The sequence below is a fragment of the Mytilus californianus genome, unplaced genomic scaffold (assembly GCF_021869535.1).
Source record: "Mytilus californianus isolate M0D057914Y unplaced genomic scaffold, xbMytCali1.0.p SCAF_8, whole genome shotgun sequence".
NCBI lineage: Eukaryota > Metazoa > Mollusca > Bivalvia > Mytilida > Mytilidae > Mytilus > Mytilus californianus.
The window spans coordinates 18,087,805-18,106,745 of record NW_026262734.1 but is presented as its reverse complement, the minus strand read 5'-3'; the positions used below and the strand labels follow the sequence as shown (position 1 = coordinate 18,106,745).

The 18,941-nt window shown below is 32.3% G+C and overlaps 2 protein-coding genes across 5 annotated transcripts in view; one reads left to right on the top strand and one right to left on the bottom strand.

The window, feature by feature from the left end:
- LOC127711057 (uncharacterized) overlaps positions 1-328 on the bottom strand; it is a 45,320-nt gene extending 44,992 nt beyond the window's left edge. For both annotated transcript variants that reach the window (XM_052217014.1, XM_052217015.1), the window contains exon 1: positions 83-328. In XM_052217014.1, the coding sequence (XP_052072974.1) occupies positions 83-247 (165 nt within the window). In that variant the 5' untranslated portion in view covers positions 248-328. The remainder of the gene's footprint in view (positions 1-82) is intronic.
- A 381-nt stretch (positions 329-709) lies between these two features.
- Positions 710-18,177, top strand: LOC127711066 (zinc finger HIT domain-containing protein 3-like). 3 transcript variants are annotated; one of them, XM_052217030.1, is made up of 7 exons: positions 710-790; positions 7,150-7,226; positions 8,164-8,195; positions 9,553-9,627; positions 13,625-13,672; positions 16,315-16,362; positions 17,726-18,177. In XM_052217030.1, the coding sequence occupies exons 2-7, from the start codon at positions 7,150-7,152 to the stop codon at positions 17,917-17,919; spliced, it is 474 nt and encodes a 157-aa protein (XP_052072990.1). In that variant the 5' UTR covers positions 710-790; the 3' UTR covers positions 17,920-18,177. The 3 variants fall into 3 exon arrangements, with proteins under 3 accessions (XP_052072990.1, XP_052072989.1, XP_052072992.1); XM_052217029.1 differs by having other exon boundaries at positions 16,312-16,362; XM_052217032.1 differs by lacking the exon at positions 13,625-13,672.
- The last annotated feature ends 764 nt before the right edge of the window (positions 18,178-18,941 follow it).

Here is an 18,941-nt window from a genome sequence, read left to right as displayed (position 1 = left end):
CAATCACGACTAAAGAGCTCTCGTTTTATAGCATAATCTAGTATGCATGACATGTCATGTATTTTGAACTGATCGACATCACCTTTCGTAAGAGATTCTGTGCCACTGTATGTAAAGTTTCTTCCTCATTTCTTTGACTAGTTGGTAACCATAATCCTCCTGACTCAAATTTTGTGAGAAATATTCTCTGATCTAAAGTTCTTGGGATTAAAACTGTTACAGACTCTAATTGCCTACCGGAAGGCATTGTGTTTTTGCGACTTATTCAATGTTTCAATTACGAAATACAGAGATTTTGTGTTTTGCCATTTCAGCCGGAAATTCCCTTGTGAAAGAAAATTTCCCACATACAAAATATTTTGTAACTCAACTTCATCATTTTAAAAAATATTTTTATGGTTAATTGAAAAGAATTTTACAGTATTTTTTTCCCAAAATATAGTTAGTATTATTGCATTTGCTCATAACTAATAAAAGTACATAGGAAAACATTGGTGAATAGCATATCAAATACCAAGCGATAAAGTGTCAATCAGCTGTCAAAATGTTTTTTTTTTTTTTATTAAATTCTGTATCTGTATCTGTGAGCAAAGAAACGTATCTTTTAAAGACTTAATCCAAAATTAGGAAAACAATCAATGTATTAGAAAAACAAAAGCAACAAGGAAGCTGACTATTTTTTTACTCAACAGTCATACTGGGTAACAAACTCTGAAGCCACACTTTATTGACACTTCACGTGGGATTGTTTATAAAAAAAAATGTTGACAAATTATTTCAAATTTGCATTGTAGGTCGCATAGAATTTATACCTTTATACCTTTATCTTAGGGTCATGAAATAAGCCATGGCTTCTACTGACATAACGATATTGGTCATTGTCAGGATTAATATGTAATACTTTACATTTAGCACTTCATCTGACCATGATGAAGTTGTATTATTTATACGAACACATTGCTTACGTCCAGATAAAAAACTTGTAATCCAATTTAAAATACTGCCCTTGATTACAAGTTTTTTATGTTTCAAAAATAAACGCTGATGAGGCACGGTATCGAATGCCTTGGAAAAATCAAGGAAAAATCGAGTCTAGTGGCAGTGGAAAACCACTATCAATTAATTCTGACCATTCATCCAGAACCTCCAGGAGTAACACATGATCTACCTGGTCGGAAGCCATATTGACTATTTGTAAAAAGATTGTTCATAAGATATACTTAAGGTCTTACCAGGGCACAGTTTATTCCCTTTCTTAAATATTGGTTTCCAATCATCTGGAACTTTACCCTCTTTAATTGACTTATTAAAAATTTTAAACAAAGGATAGCAAACAGCATGTCTAACTTCGTAAAAAACTTTCAGATGTAGACCATCACATCCTGCTGACTTATTTGTCTTTAATATTTTAAGTTTCTTTAGCACATCTTTCGTACAAATATTAATGTCATCTAAAAAATTGTTCGACTCTGAATTGGTGTAATAATCTTTCAAGCCCTCTGTATGAGTATTGAGTAAACACACTGGTTTAAAACTTCAACTTTATCAGCAGTACTTGATGCTAAAGTACCATCCGGGTTTCTCAAGAGTGCCTACTCCTGATCTAGTCTTAAGTTTACTGTTACATGTAATATAATTCCAAAACGATTTAACATTAGTCTTTGATTCTTAGGCCACTTTTTGCTTAAAACTAAGTTTGGCATTTCTAACAGCATTTGTACATTCGTTAAGATATTTATATTTTTTCCAAGATTTACATTTTTTGACAATTGCAGACTTAGTAGCTCTATCATGTCTATCCATCCACAATGGTTGGTTTATAAATTCAAGGTCAGTCCTTTTCTTAGGAATAAAATTATCAATATTATCTGACATTATTGAAGAGAAACATTTCCACATTTCATCAATGCTTTTATGATTTAGCTAAACATCCCAGTCAATGTTGTTTAATCTCTCATTAAAAAGTTCATAGTTACCTCTAAAATATGAAAAACTTTCGCCTGAAGTTTTCTCATTTTTCAAATAACAAAAATCAAAATTAATCATGCAATGGTCACTCTTCCCCACTGGTGAATCAGTTTGTTTCTAGTCTTTAGCTATCATATTTTCTTCATTAGTAAAATTTTAGATGAAAGTTTTTTTTCAAAGCCAAATACAAATGCTTTATGTTGTAATAGTCAAATGTATATATTGATACATATATCATGTATATAGTGCTCCAGCAAAAAAATAAAAAAAAAAAAAAAAAAAAAACACAAAAAAACAAAGTCAAAGGAGGGAGAGGGGGACAAACACATTAGATTAAACAACAGCCAATATATCTACTGATCTATAATTGAAGCCAAATAGCTCAAGATCAGTCAGGGGTATGACTTAAACAAGTGATGTCATTATCACATATTTTAGTGATTTTAAAGTTCAGTAATCACCTATGTAATTTTCCATTAAATAACATTTTTTTTCTGTTATTTGCCTACATAGATCACATATCTCTTTCTCTTGCATGTCTTGTATATTGATTTTAGCAGTGCTCTAGGGCAGTAAGTCGGGGCTTTTGGGGATTTATATGTATTCAAATATTCATTAAACAATCGGACAAAAGTCAACAATTTTAAGCATTGTTAAGTAACCTTATTTGTTATTTTTAGGCAGTTAAGCTGCCTTATGCTACCACCCTAGATTTGTGTTCTTCCCACTGAATGGTGTAAAAAGAGCTATTGTTATTATCTAGCTGGCTAATATGTTATTAATAACTAATTGGGCACTTTTTTCATACTTTCAATTCTGGAATACAAAAAATATGACCAGAAAAACCTTAAATGATCGTCGAACCACCCAAAATTTTTGAAGTTGCACATAGGAAGTAGTGCTCATTAGAAATCCGTACGTAGTTTATTATCCCATGTGCTTTTGGCTAAGATGTCAAAGAACAATTGTATGAAATATTTCATCGCCGAAAATCTCTAATTACAAGTCGTTTACATTTCCCAAATGGCAAACGGCGCAGGAATATTGTTCATGTACACCAAATCTCTATGATAGAGGAAATAAAGATATATATAGTAGTCTAACGTGGCGGTAATTTTAACTTACACGAAACGTAAGCTAGTAAGTATTCTGATGTTATAAAGTAAGTTTTGTTTATCATGATCTTCTTTTCGTATAAGAAGATTGTGATTAATCAATTAATTTCAATTAAATGTATGCACATTTAAATTCCTTTCTTTTATTAAACATGTTAAATTATTCCGTTCATCACTGAACTTGCCAAATTAAGTTGTTGTTGAATGACAAAGATGAAAATCGACGTTGATGGGATGTTTTAAGAAATGTGGACAACTCGTCCCCTAGACAAGTCGGACCGAGTCCACTCGGACCGTCTAAGAATACAACTCGGACCGCTTGTCAGATTTACTTAGGGTTTCATAAAATGTTAGGCTAACATGTCTAGCGGAGCCATCAATCTTTCGTTTGTGCCTTGGGGTCTATTTAGGGATATTTTGAGGGCCTAAAGAAGGGAGGGGTTTACTATAGAACCCTATGGGAATTATTTTTTTTAAATTTTCAAATGACTATTACTTGAAAACAGTAAGTGACAGACACACACGGTCTTCAGTAATAATAACAGGACAATAGAACAAATCAAATAAAATATAGGGTGAGTCCCTGGGGGGTCATCCCACTCCTTGAATTTGAAAATGTGCTTTTATCTTGTCAACGGTCGCGATCCCCACCCCTAAACCATATATATACTTGTATGGGACAATAAAACAAATCAAATGAAATATAGGGGGAGTCCACAGGGGTCACCCCCACCCCCTTCTTTTTGAAAACTTGTAAACGGTCGAAATCCCCACCCCTAAACCATATATATTCATTTATGGGACAAGACAACAAATCAAATGAAATATAGGGGAGTCCCTTGGGTCACCCCACCCCCCTTATTTTTGAAAACTTGTAAACGGTCGAGATCCCCACCCCTAAACCATATATATTCATTTAAGGGACAATAAAACAAATCAAATGAAATATAGGAGGAGTCCACGGGGGTCACCCCCACCCCCTTATTTTTGAAAACTTGTAAACGGTTGAGATCCCAACCCCGAAACCATATATATTCTTTTATGGGACAAGATAACAAATCAAATGAAATATAGGGGAATCCCTGGGGTCACCCCCACCCCCCTTATTTTTGAAAACTTGTAAACAGTCGAGATCCCCACCCCTAAACCATATATATTCATTTATGGGACAATAAAACAAATCAAATGAAATATAGGGGGAGTCTACGGGGTCACCCCACCCCCCTTATTTTTGAAAACTTGTAAACGGTTGAGATCCCCGTCCCAAACCATATATATTCTTGTATGGGACAATACACTAAATCAAATGAAATAATGGGTAAGTCCCCTGGGGATCACTCCCCCACCCCCTTTTTTGAGAACTTGTAAACATTGAGAGACCCAACCCTAAACCATATTTATTCCTGTTCGTCATTTCAAGAAGATTTGAATGACATACAGGGTCAATCTCCTAGGGTCACATATGCATATCACTTTACTAGACCTAACCAATTTGTACTGGACTTTGCCCAATGTCAGGCGACCATGGGAATGACGAATTATGGGATCTCTGTTTGGAAGACTTCGTAACAGCATCCTGTTACAATTATTTCTTGTTTATTATAAAATTTGATTGATGCAAAAATAAGTCTAGGTTAATTGAATTTACTTTACTTATTTTTTGAATTATTTCTGGGCCTATAAAAATTTTCATTTATGGTTCATTTTAAAGAAAACATATAAATCTTTCAAGTAGTGTAAAGCCCAAGAATGTTTGACCAACTGTTTTATAATCACATGTGATTTTACTCCAAACTTGGGATGGAGTGACATCATGGACTTGGTGAAGGTAAGGGTCATTTACATTTACTATGGGCAGGTCAATCAGACCTCACTTTTGATCCCTGTAGTAGTAAACCGATGGCTGATTTGTGTCTCATAACTTTTGTACTGTAGAACCCAAACGCAGTGTTCCTGCCAGGGAAGCAAGTCCTTTCATACTACGTCAACTTGTACCACTAAAAGTCAACTGGTACCAACGTTAACTACCAACTAGAACAACTGCAATCATAATATGAACTTGTACCACTGCAAACTCATCATTAAAAATAAACATTGATATATGCATTGCTTTTGAAAACCTTGATAAAATATTAATTAATTTGCCTTAATAATCAATTCATTAAATAAACATACATGTACAATATACGAATATTTGATGTTTGTTCTTTCAAATCTTTAAAAAAAAAATGAAGCAACACTGCCACAGTTTTCATAATTACGTTTGCCTTGGTTTTTGGTTAACTGCCTATAGCGCTTACAGTGCTTTGATTACTTTTTACAATTACCAGGCTTCTCACAAACGAAATCAAAGTTACTCAATTTTATTACGGCACAATATATAGTAACAAGACATACAAACAAATATATTTAACTGGCAGTCAAATCAAAATTGTTAGTAAGCAAATAAGTGACAAGCCATTAGAAATAAATAGACATAATAAAGCCAAAAACATCGAATACACATTTGAGCTAGCCGCCAAGCTAACGACAGCCAAAAAACAAACAACTGTGCTGAACAATACTTTTTAGTCCCCTACTGACGAAGTCGAAGGGGACTTTAGGTTTGCACTCTGTCTGTCTGTCCGTCCATCCGTCCGTCCGTCCATCCATCAGTCCGGCAAAACAGTTTTCCAGACTTTTTTTCTTCATGCTTGAAGATATTGATTTGATATTTGGTGTAGTGTTTTATCATGACAAGTTACAGGTCAAGTTCGATTTTCACGATTTTAGCTTTTCTCCTTGTTCAGTTAAAGCCCTTTCCCTAGAATTAAATTTTTGATGAAATACTTATTAATTACTAGATTTCTATTCCAAGGGAATTAACTCATTTTTTAACTTTCCCTAGAATTAAGTTTTTGATGAAACACTTATTAATTACTAGATTTCTTTTGAAAGGGAAATAACTCATTTTTTTTTTTTAAAGATTTGTAAAAGACATTGTATTAAGATAAATGACATTTTGGATTTTTTTCCTTTTCTTTAGTAAATTGTTTGAAGAATTTAGTGGTAGGTTTGCTCCATTACAATGAATTTTTAACCCGTAGGGGACTATGTATTGCCATGCAATACTCACAGAATGCTTGTTATAACTAAATAGATAAAGAATATTAAACAATATGCTTGTAAATCTAGCATGCAAGAAATTACATCAAGCAAAAACTAAATAAGCAAAGCAAGCAAGCAAGAAACAATATCAACCATGAACATAAACTTTTTTCTCCATACAAGAAACAATATCTCATATGATAAGAACAGCACCCCACAGTGTGAACAATACTCATGCACTGAAAAGAGTCTCCATGCAGTTGAATTAACTCTTTAGGAACCTCTGCGTCAAAGGCCAATGAAGCTCCCCCTCTCCTAAAGCTGTAGGTAGAGTAAGCTAAAGAATTTCGACCTGTTTTTGTATCAAATATCTAAGCTTATTTTGATACTCTTTTAAGTAATGGGTAAATAATTTTTTCAACAATAAATTTCAAATGTGCTGCTAACCAATCAAAATAAATAATGCTCGAAATAATTTCTTCTGAGTAATATGTAAACAGTGATCCACTAGGTAATTATCTAAAAAACTCAAAAATTTCACATTTAGAATGATGAACTTGTTACTTCAAGAGGTAGGTGTATAAGACTTGTGTGGAATAATATAAATGACAATTGGAAACCATCAGATCATTATTTCAATACTTATTTATTACATGTATTACAAAAATTTGAAGGGTTAGACTGTAGGCCTATTAGTACACAAATTTATGTGTAGAAACTATTAAGGGTATATGAAATAATATCAAAATCGTTTTCACAATATTAATTAACATGATTAAGATACGTAAATGTGTAAATACATGTAATATGCAGACAGGTGTTTTTACATGTTGCATCCATCTAACATTCAAACACACACACACACACACACATTTCCTTTAATCATGTCAATAATGAGAATAGAAATTTATGATCTATTTAATATTTGATATGTTGAACACAAATGAATGGAGCTATACATTTTTCTTAATATTTTCAGATGACAAACAAGCAAGTGTGTGAAGTTTGCACAGAAAATGAATCCAAATACAAATGTCCAGCTTGCCTTCTGAAATAGTAAGACCATTAATATATAATTATCATTTACTTTGTTACATTGTTACCCCCGTCGTAGTGGAGGGGGCATTAAGTTTTACCCTTGTCTGTCTGTCCGTACGTCCTAAAATTGGTTTCCATTCTCTAACTTTAGTTTGCCTCAACCAAATGATATGAAACTTATATACAATGCTTATTACCACAAAACACAGATCAAGTTTGAATTTTGGTGGCGTCACTTTTACAGTTCTAGAGTGATGCCCCTTTACAAATGGAAAAATTGCTGATTTTTTCGTTTCCGTTCTCTCACTTTAATTTACCTCAATTAAATGTTATGAAACTTTTACACAATTCTTATTACTACAAAACACAGATCAAGTTTCAATTTTGGTGGCATCACTTTTATTGTTCTAGAGGTATGCCCCTTTACAAATGGAAAAATTGTTGAATTTTTCATTTCCGTTCTCTTACTTTAGTTTGCCTCAACCAAATGTTATGAAACTTTTACACAATGCTTATTACCACAAAATACTGATCAAGTTTGAATATTGGTGGTGTCACTTTAACTGTTCCAGAGTTATGCCTGTTTACAAATGGAAAAATTGCTGAATTTTTTGTTTCAGTTCTCTAACTTACGTTGGCCTCAACCAAATGTTATGAAACTTGTACACAATATTTGTTACTACAAAACTCAGATCAAGTACATATTTGGGTAGCGTCACTTTTACCATTCTTCAGTTATGTGCCTTTATAACTGTATATGATATGCAAGCGGGGGCATCATCTGTGTCCATGGGACACATTCCCCATTTATTTAACCATGGGTATAATTTATGTATTAAGAACCATGGACTAAATTGTTGTAAACTTTTTTATGATATATGATAAGAGAAATATACTTGTGCATATTTGTTTGATTGCATAACTACATGAGTTTTGTTTCTATTTTATTTTTCAGTTGCTCATTGCTATGTTACAAAAAACACAAAGGTATGTATAAAACACCTGAATTTTCTAGGATGATTGGTATGAAGTATTGTGCATGTTGTAATATTTATTTAATATGAAAAAATTGTAAACTTGTTCGGTCAGTGATTACAGATCATACCCATTAAAAATATGATGGATTAATTGATTAATTGGTATTTAACATCACTTTCCGTACTATTGGTTATTTTATAGCAGTCAATTTTTATTGGTGGAGTAAGCCAAAGTGCCCTGAGAGAACCAACGACCTTCAGCAGGAAAACTGACAATCCTAGTCAATTAAGATTGGAGTCAAACACTCGTCCCAAGTGTGAGGTTTGAAATCACAGCCTTAGTGTTGTTAGGCTAGTGATACAGTAGTTGAAATAGAAATTAGACAAACAAACATAATTCAGGCTGTCTGAGATTTCTCTTTTGAATTGTTACATATTTTGTCATAATGCAGCCTTTGATTGCTTACTATACGGTGTGTATTTTGTTGGGTTTTACTCATTCATGTCATTGTTGAAGGTTGTACAATGACACTTAGTTGTTAACATTCTTTTGTCTCTTGTTAATGGTTATGTTGTCTCATTGTACATGTTGTAATATATATTAAACATTACTGTAGAATTGATATTATATATATATGTATATGATCGGAAACAATTGGATTTAATAAAATATTCTTATTCATTAGCAAAGATACCACATCTTCATATTTTTATATTAATTTTCAGTTTTTAGTTATGGTATTTCTAAATAATTTGAAACTCCATTCTGCACCATTAATTTGGATGAATCATTCTAGCATTTACTTTTTTCAAAAACATTGAAAAGTTTAATTAGTTTTTGCCTTTATCTATAAGCATTACTAGGCTAATAACAAACCATTTGTGTTTTAGAATTTTTTTATTAAGCATTTCTAAGAATATTGCTTGAACTTTATGTGGTTTCAAATATTTCATTATTTTTCTCAAATTCCCCACAAAAGGCAGTTTATAGGAGTTATTTTTCAAGAGATTCAATGAATTATTTTAAAGAAAGCTATTCAAAATCTGTTGTCACAAACAATTTTCAGGAATAGTAGAGAATCTGATATACATGTACCACCCCTGTTGAAATGAATGTGCAATATAAATGAAAACAATTCCCTTCCTGTCGTGTCCTCCTTTATCAATTTTTAAATCCCTCTCATTTTAGGTAATTTTTAAGGGTTTAAGGTTCCTTTTCCAAATTACCAACTCAATGTAATTTTTTGTACTCCATAGCAAGAGTGGAAGTGAACACAAAGCACGCAAATAGCCTTAAATCATGTAAATTGTTACAACATTATTGAAAATACAAGTACTGCTATACACAATCTCATTGTTATTCACAGAAGCTTGCAAAGACACCAAAGACAAGACAGAACAGTCAAAGAAAAGTGAAGAAGACACCAATGTTATTCATTCAGGTAGCAATTTTATGATTTTCTTGAAACTTTAGCTTTGATTGAATGAATCTCAAAACTTTATTTTCACAATTATTTTTTAGTCTCTTCATAGCTTGATATAGAAATTTATGTTAGATTTTTATACGAGCGCAAAAAATTTTTGCGGTCGTATATTGGTATGACGTTGGCGTCGTCATCGTCGTCCGTCGTCGTCGTCCGAAGAAACATTGGTTTTCGCACACTAACTTTAGTTTAAGTGAATGGATCTCTTTGAAATTTTACCATAAGGTTCAATACCACAAAAGGAAGGTGGGGATTGATTTTGGGGGTTATGGTTCCAACAGTTAAGGAATAAGGGGCCACAAAGGGGCCAAAAATAAGCATTTTCTAGTTTCCAGACAATAACTGTGGAACGGTGTATGGATCTCTCTGAAATTATACTACAAGTTTCCATACCACAAAGGGATGGTTAGGATTTGCTTTGGGGGGTTATGGCTCAAACCGTTAAGGAATTAGGGGCAAAAAAGGGGGAAAAACAAGGTTGTCCTGGTTAAAGGACAAATACTTTAGTACAAAACATAATTTAAAGCAGTGTAAGGGAGATAAATCAAATACATCATTGAAATTATCTCCCTTACACTGCTTTTAAATTATGTATAAAGTAATGGTTAATGAACAATTAAGATAATTTAAAACAGTGTAAGGGAGGTAATCCAAATACAACGTTTTGGTTACTTCCCTTACACTGCTTTTAAATTATGTTTAAAGAAATGCATATTTATAAAGGAAGACCAGTAAAAATATCTGCAAATGTTGCATCTTTTTTTTTTACAAAAAAATCCATATGAAAGATTTGACACTATATTTTAAATTCTATTATAAAATAGATTAAGTTAGCACTATGGTAAATTTAAATGGGTAATTATGGTTGCAAACTCCATTGGAAATTTGATTGAGATTATGACCATATCTTGAGGGAAAGAATTTTTTTGGGGAAAAAAGGGGGGGGGGGGGGGGGGTAAAAAGAAATTGTGGGGGTCAATTTTTTCTCATTTCAGATTTCAGAAAGTAAAAAGAATTATTCTTCAAATATTTTTTTTTTTCAAATTTCAAATGAAAAATTTCAAGAAGTAATCTTTAATTGCACAGTATGGCGCATTAGATTTTAAAAATCTTTGACCACATTTATTTATTTGTTATGCCGAATCTAACCGTGTATTTAGATTTTTAATTTTGGGTCCAGTTTTCAAATTGGTCTACATTAAGGTCCAAAGGGTCCAATATTAAACTTTGTTTGATTTTAACAAAAATTGAATTAATGGGGTTCTTTGATATGCTGAATCTAAACATGTACTGTGGATTCATTTTTATTCGTGGTATACCAATTTTCGTGGGTTTCGTGGGTCACAGCGAACCACGAATTTAAGAATTCAACGAAGAATAATCCCGAAAAATGTGTATGGAGTCGGATGTTTATTTCAGGTTATGTTATGCAGTTCTAGTATAGTGCTGACTAGCGATAAACATTGTAACATAACACGTGTTTTTAATGAAAGAAGATACAAGTATTTTGATTAAATCAATAACAAATATATCGAATATCAGTGATACTTTACTTTTTAAAATTGATTAAAACTTTTCATGGAAAATAACTGCAAGTTGTTAATTACCGTGTCATAGTTTGGTTTACTGCATGGTGATTAAAAATCAATAGGATTAAGTACCGGGATATTGCCCGTAGGTAATATTGTTTATGACAGGAACATTTATTTTCACACCTTTTACTTATATGACTGTTTATTGTATCGTGATTAGGGAAATGAGCTTTCAATCATAGAGTTTTGAATGCCTTATGAAATTCCGACAAGAATTTATAAATTGTAAAACAAACAAATAATTAGTTGTCTCTGTTCATTATTGTGATAGAAGTTTTCAATGAACACTTTAACCTAGAATGACCAAGCGAAGATTTTGACAATTCAAAACTTTTTCAATGAATTCCTTCTTTTTTGTTTGTTTTATTATTGATCAAACAAGGAGGTTATATGATCTCCTAAATCTAAAAGAAATCCACGAATTACATATCTGATTTTTTTTTTTCGTAATCAGCGATCCACGAATTTACGTATACCACGAAACGTCTTTTTTTCTCTATCAACGAAAAAATTAATACCCACGAAAATAAATGAATCCACAGTATTTAGATTTTTGATTTTTGGCCCAGTTTTCAAGTTGGTCCAAATTGGGGTCCAAAATTAAACTTTGTTTGATTTCAACAAAAATTGAATATATGGGGTTCTTTGATATGCTGAATCTAACCATGTATTTAGATTTTTTATTTGTGGACCCCGCTATCAAATTGGTTCATATTGAGGTCAAAAGGGTCCAAAATTAAACTTCGTTTGATTTCATCAAAAATTGAATTATTGGGGTTCTTTGATATGCCAAATCTAACCGTGTATTTAGATTTTTAATTTTGGGTCCAGTTTTTTTAAATTGGTCTACATTAAGGTCCAAAGGGTCAAAAATTAAACTTAGTTTGATTTTAACAAAAATTGAATTCTTGGGGTTCTTTGATATGCTGAATCTAAACATGTGTTTAGATTTTTTATAATGGGCCCATTTTTCAAGTTGGTCCAAGTTGGGGTCCAAAATTAAACTTTTTTTGATTTCAACAAAAATTGAATATATGGGGTTCTTTGATATGCTGAATCTAACCATGTATTTAGATTGTTTATTTGTGGGCCCCGCTATCAAATTGGTTTATATTGAGGTCAAAAGGGTCCAAAATTAAACTTTGTTTGATTTCATCAAAAATTGAATTATTGGGGTTCTTTGATATGCCAAGTCTAACCGTGTATTTAGATTTTTAATTTTGGGTCCTGTTTTTTAAATTTGTCTACATTAAGGTCCAAAGGGTCCAAAATTAAACTTAGTTTGATTTTAACAAAAATTGAATTCTTGGGGTTCTTTGATATGCTGAATCTAAACATGTATTTAGATTTTAGATTTTTGGCCCAGTTTTCAAGTTGGTCCAAGTTGGGGTCCAAAATTAAACTTTTTTTGATTTCAACAAAAATTGAATATATGGGGTTCTTTGATATGCTGAATCTAACCATGTATTTAGATTTTTTATTTGTGGGCCCTGCTATCAAATTGGTTCATGTTGAGGTCAAAAGGGTCCAAAATTAAACTTTGTTTGAATTCATCAAAAATTGAGTTATTGGGGTTCTTTGATATTTCCAATCTAACCGTGTATTTAGATTTGTAATTTTGGGTCCCGTTTTTTAAATTGGTCTACATTAAGATCCAAAGGGTCCAAAATTAAACTTAGTTTGATTTTAACAAAAATTGAATTCTTGGGGTTCTTTGATATGCTGAATCTAAACATGTGTTTAGATTTTTGATTATAGGCCCAGTTTTCAAGTTTGTCCAAGTTGGGGTCCAAAATTAAACTTTGTTTGATTTCAACAAAAATTGAATATATGGGGTTCTTTGATATGCTGAATCTAACCATGTATTTTGATTTTGGACATTGGACCATAATAGGTAAATCAAAAAAATTCAAGTTCTTAGACCACATTCTTTCTATGTCAGAAACCTATGCTGTGTCAAATATTTAATCACAATCCAAATTCAGAGCTTTATCAAGCTTGAATGTTGTGTCCATACTTGCCCCAACTGTTCAGGGTTCGACCTCTGCGGTCGTATCAAGCTGCGCCCAGCGAAGCATTTTATTATTTTTATTTTGCTTTGATTTTTACAAATTTGATCTTTTATGTTGTGTACGTATCTAAAAGGCTGTTTTACTCTATAACATGATAACAACAATTAGGAATGGTGTTGTAAAATGAAAACATGCAAATTATAAAGATTGCAAAATTTATTGCCTTAAGTGTTTACTATATAGCAAAGAAGTTGCAATTTTCCTTATCACTTTTTTTTATTTGTATACATGCATTAACCTTTTGACATTATTTTTTTAAATCATACAGATACTTTTCTATTTTTTTAACAGTTGAACAAACAGAAGAAAGAGTTTCAGTTGAAAAGTTGGAAGAATTAGGTATATATTGTACTTTGATTTTGTAGTGACACATGATGTTCTGGAATTCCCCTTCTACTAAAAATATCATGTTTATATACATGTACTGATAATCTTAACTAGCAGACTATTTAGCACATCTACCCTACAATTATGTTGCAAGTTCATGCACAAGTAAATATGGGCTCAAAATGATCAAAATAAAAATATAAAATCAGAAAAAGATACATTCATGTGAATTTATTTGCTAGTTTTAGAAAACAACAACCATGACATCAACAAAGCTCTTTTTTGTCAGAGTAGGGCAACTTTTACATTTGTTCTAAATAAACGACAATAAAGACAACAACACCCATCAATTACCGCATGGTAGGAGTTTATTCTGGTCGACATGTTTTGCCAACAAGCGTGGCGTCTTCAGGACAATATTACATATGAAATCAAACAGTGAAGTACAAATTTTGCGGTTGTGTGGTTCGCCGAAAGTAACGTAACAATAGAGGTTGTTATGACGACATTATAGATATAAATAGAAAGTGAAAGTAAAATAAAATAAGAATCTAGTTAAGTTAAAAGTGAAAGTTAGTCAATAAAGTCATTAACAATGTGGTTAGCTGCTATTCTTACACGTCTGTGTAGTTGTTCTCATGGAGGTTTCTAGTGGTAATATTGTAGAAATGATGAAAGTATAGATCATACAATGTCAGTTCATTTCCAAATTGGACAACACCCCACTGGCCATCCCTTACCAATTCAACTGGCTTCGCTCCAAGGGAGGTACTGCTTCCAATCGCGTAGGTAATAGGCCGCAATTTTGTGAATTGTAAATCTTGGTAGATTCGTTCATAAAAATTTACTTTGCTAATAAAGTGTCCGTGGATCAAGCTTTTCTTTATAAATATGTTAATCTTCAGTGATGGACTGCTTCTTATTTGTATGTTTCTGTGGTTGCTTCTGTTTCCAAATCTCTCCTTTTTTCCTCGTATCTGGTAATTTTCGGGAACGGATCGAGAACGTTTTAAATGGTCCAGTTTTTCATCCATGCTGGATGGTTGTTAGGTACAACGCTAGTTTGGCAAAGGTGGATCCTTTCGGATGCAGGGGTTCACAGTAAAAAAGTAAACTTGAATTTGAACAAGGTGAACCAACACCTGAAGTGGTAATCGTGCGGTTGGGTAATAGTGGGTGGATACCGAAAGGTATTCACAGTTGTCTTTCACTATATAAGTGAAATAAACGACAATAAAGACAACAACACCCATCAATTACCGCATGGTAGGAGTTTAGTCTGGTCGACATGTTTCGCCAACAAGCGTGGCTTCTTCAGGACAATATTACATATGAAATCAAACAGTGAAGTACAAATTTTGCGGTTGTGTGGTTCGCCGAAAGTAATGTAACAATAGAGGTTGTTATGACGACGTTATAGATATAAATAGAAAGTGAAAGGAAAATGAAATAAGAATCTAGTTAAGTTAAAAGTGAAAGTTTATGAACGAATCTACCAAGATTTACAATTCACAAAATTGCGGCGATCATACACTTCACCCTATTACCTACGCGATTGGAAGCAGTACCTCCCTTGGAGCGAAGCCAGTTGAATTGGTAAGGGATGGCCAGTGGGGTGTTGTCCAATTTGGAAATGAACTGACATTGTATGATCTATACTTTCATCATTTCTACAATATTACCACTAGAAACCTCCATGAGAACAACTACACAGACGTGTAAGAATAGCAGCTAACCACATCGTTAATGACTTTATTGACTAACTTTCACTTTTAACTTAACTAGATTCTTATTTTATTTTACTTTCACTTTCTATTTATATCTATAACGTCGTCATAACAACCTCTATTGTTACGTTACTTTCGGCGAACCACACAACCGCAAAATTTGTACTTCACTGTTTGATTTCATATGTAATATTGTCCTGAAGACGCCACGCTTGTTGGCAAAACATGTCGACCAGAATAAACTCCTACCATGCGGTAATTGATGGGTGTTGTTGTCTTTATTGTCGTTTATTTTACTTATATAGTGAAAGACAACTGTGAATACCTTTCGGTATCCACCCACTATTACCCAACCGCACGAATACAACTTCAGGTGTTGGTTCACCTTGTTCAAATTCAATTTGTTCTAAATGTGAGAGTGAATTAGTTATGTGACACCTAAAGAGACATAAAAGTTTATCATAAGTCTTTTGTTTTTCTTTATCTGACTCCTTGGTCAATCTGTAATAAATTAAATCATATTGTGTCATATTGCAACTTATTTTGGCAAAATTGAAAGCTCAGTCTGAACTGACTGTAATATATGACTTTAACAAAACATAAATGAAATTCATTTTCTGCCTACAGGATGCACATTTAAATATGGGCTCAAAATGATTAACATATATTTCTCAATAAAAAAAAATTACCTTCATGTAAATTCATTTTGCTAGTTTAAAGTGAAGAACAACATTAAAAGCACTATTTTTGTCAGCGTAGGGCTACTTTTACCCAAGGTCCAAATATGAGTTAGTGAATTGGTGTTATGACACGTATAGCAAAGAAGTCACAATGGTTTTTTTTCCTATTTCTTTTATTTGTATACATTGATTAACCACTTGAAATTATTTTTTAAATTTATATAAATACTTTATTTTTTTTTAGCAGATGAACAAACAGAAGATAGAGTTTCAGTTGAAAAATTGGAAGAATTAGGTATTGTTTTCTGATTGATATTATGTAATGTAAACTATTGAAGTTCAGTGATCTCATTGTCATTCTGAAAAAAAAACAATTCATTTGTTTTCTTTGATTCCAATCTCAAAAGATAATGCTTTTGAGCGTTTCAATGAAATAATGATAAGCACATTGAACTGGAGACAGAAAAGCAATTAGGTGCTGTGAGATAGTTGGTTCAGCACTCATATCAAAGACTTTATATGTATGATGATTTTTGACAAAATTTCCCAGAGATGTCGTGATTTGCAATAGAAATCTCAGAGATTTGAGTGTTATCTCCCTTTTTAATAAATCATTTATGTTACTTAAAAAAGACAAGAATTAGTAAATTGCTATGCAAATTTTAGCATCAACTAAAAACTGACACATTCATTCACACAAAAATCTTTCTAATGGTATTCAAAAGTTTTCATCCAACTGTTAAGTAGTTCATCTTTAAGGGCTTCAACAAAAAACATACTTCTACCCAAGAGAAGAAACCAGTTTTAAAGTGAACTCACAGATTTTAGTATCAGTCACTATTGTCACAATTAATGATCTTTTCTTACCTACATGTATGCCATAGTTGCAGAGTGGGAGACATAAGGATACTTATTCATAATGGCATAAATTTTTTTGTAAAGCTTTCAGAAGATCTGGATACTTCATAACTTTAACTTGTATACAGATGCCTTATATTCTACTTTTTAAGTTTTAATCTTGTCCGTCTGTACATTCGTCTGTATGTCCCGAAAATTGGTTTCCGTTCTCTAACATTAGTTTGCTTCAACCAAATGGTATGAAACTTATACACAATGCTTATTACCACAAAACTCAGATCAAGTACGAATTTGGGTAGCGTCACTTTTATTGTTCTGGTTCTGGTTCTTGTTATTTTATTTCTTTTTTTTTATTATACCAACTCCTGTTAAGTAAGTCTTTATCATCTCACTAAAAATACCAGAGTTATTTTCATTTATTAAAAAAAATTAAACTACTGCTCCAATTCTATCCTAAGGCTTTAGCCTTCCATACAGGAAGTATCGATATTAGCTACTTTATCTATACACACTGAAATAAAGCTCACAATAATTCTCATGTCTGTGTACATATACATACATGAACTGTGAACAATTAGGGTTATACCTTTAGTGCAGTTCATGGAAGTATGTAGGTCTTTGAAATAGTATATTTAAACTGTATCAAAAATCTGAACTTCTACAAACTTGAAGACTATTTAGTCTTATTACCTTGGATTCTGTCAAAATCTTACATCAATATTACAGTATTACAATACAGCGAGTTTTACAATGCTTATTCAAATATTATCTAAAAAAATGTTTTTTATCTTATTTTGCAGAGCACTCTGTGCCCTTGAGACAAATGTTAGAGAACCCACATTTACGAACAATATTACAAGATTTAGCCAAATCAAAGAACCCTGCCAAACAAATGGAGAAATTCATGCATGAACCTTTATTTCTGGAATTTGCTGACGAATGTTTACAAACTGTTGAACCTAGTGAACCCGATGTCGAGATGGATTCAGATTAAATAGTCAAATTCAAATGTGTCTTTTTCTGTCAGACATCTTCCATACAGCTGAATGCATTTTAGAGCTATATTTAATACTGTAAATTTGGAAATTGTTGCATGGTTTTTGACATAAGATTGCTGTCAAGCAATCTGAAGACTTTTACCAATGACTCCTTTCCAAGGCTCTCACGTCAACCGTTTTGTGCTTTATATTAAGAAACAACTCAGATTCTTAAGATTGTTCTGTTATAAAGAGTAAAACAAACACACATTGAATTTAAACAACTTTCCCTTAATTTTCTTCTCATAATCCTCATATTTTGATATTTTTTTATTTTCGTTTTTTATTTCCCACCTACGATAGTAGAGGGGCGTTCATTTGTTTGTTCGTTCGACCATATGTACTTGCAAAATAGATTGTAAAAGTTTTTGTAGTAATGTTGTTCTCACTGTGTGGGATATTCAGTATACAAATAATACAATCCTTATTTACTGTGGATTCATTTATTTTCGTGGGTACCAATTTCATGGATTGAGGAAAACTTACACTTTCGTGGATATTTTATTTCGTGGTTTTGCTAAAGTCTGCATACAAGTCTATGGAAAATTTGTAATTCGTTTAACATTTAAATTTGTGGTTCACCTGTACTCACGAAATCCACGAAAATTGGTATCCAATGAAAAATAATAAATCCACAGTAATAGAAAATACTTCTCTAAATGACTGAATTTTAACTGAATAAATGAAATCTAAATGCAGATTCGTTATTGCTTCTATAGGTAGTATCTTTAGGGTGACTAAGGCAAAGAAATATGGTGATCTTTACTTCTCTAAGCAGATGGCCCTGAAGGGTGAACAAATATCATCAAATAATTTATTGGTGCAACATTATGACATGCTCTCCTTGGGTTACAAGTCTAGTTTAGGTTGGATAAAATTAAACTAAAGGCTCTAATGAGCCTGTGTCTCTAACCTGTGCATATTCAACAAAGGACACTCTCACGAGAAATTCATGACAAAAATCTCTTTTTAGTTGATC

Coding starts and splice junctions, on each gene's coding strand:
- LOC127711066 (XM_052217029.1), top strand. CDS start 7,150: ATGACAAACAAGCAAGTGTGTGAAGTTTGCACAGAAAATGAATCCAAA. Junction 8,196..9,552: donor ATGTTACAAAAAACACAAAG/GTATGTATAAAA, acceptor TGTTATTCACAG/AAGCTTGCAAAGACACCAAA. Junction 9,628..13,624: donor CACCAATGTTATTCATTCAG/GTAGCAATTTTA, acceptor TTTTTTTAACAG/TTGAACAAACAGAAGAAAGA.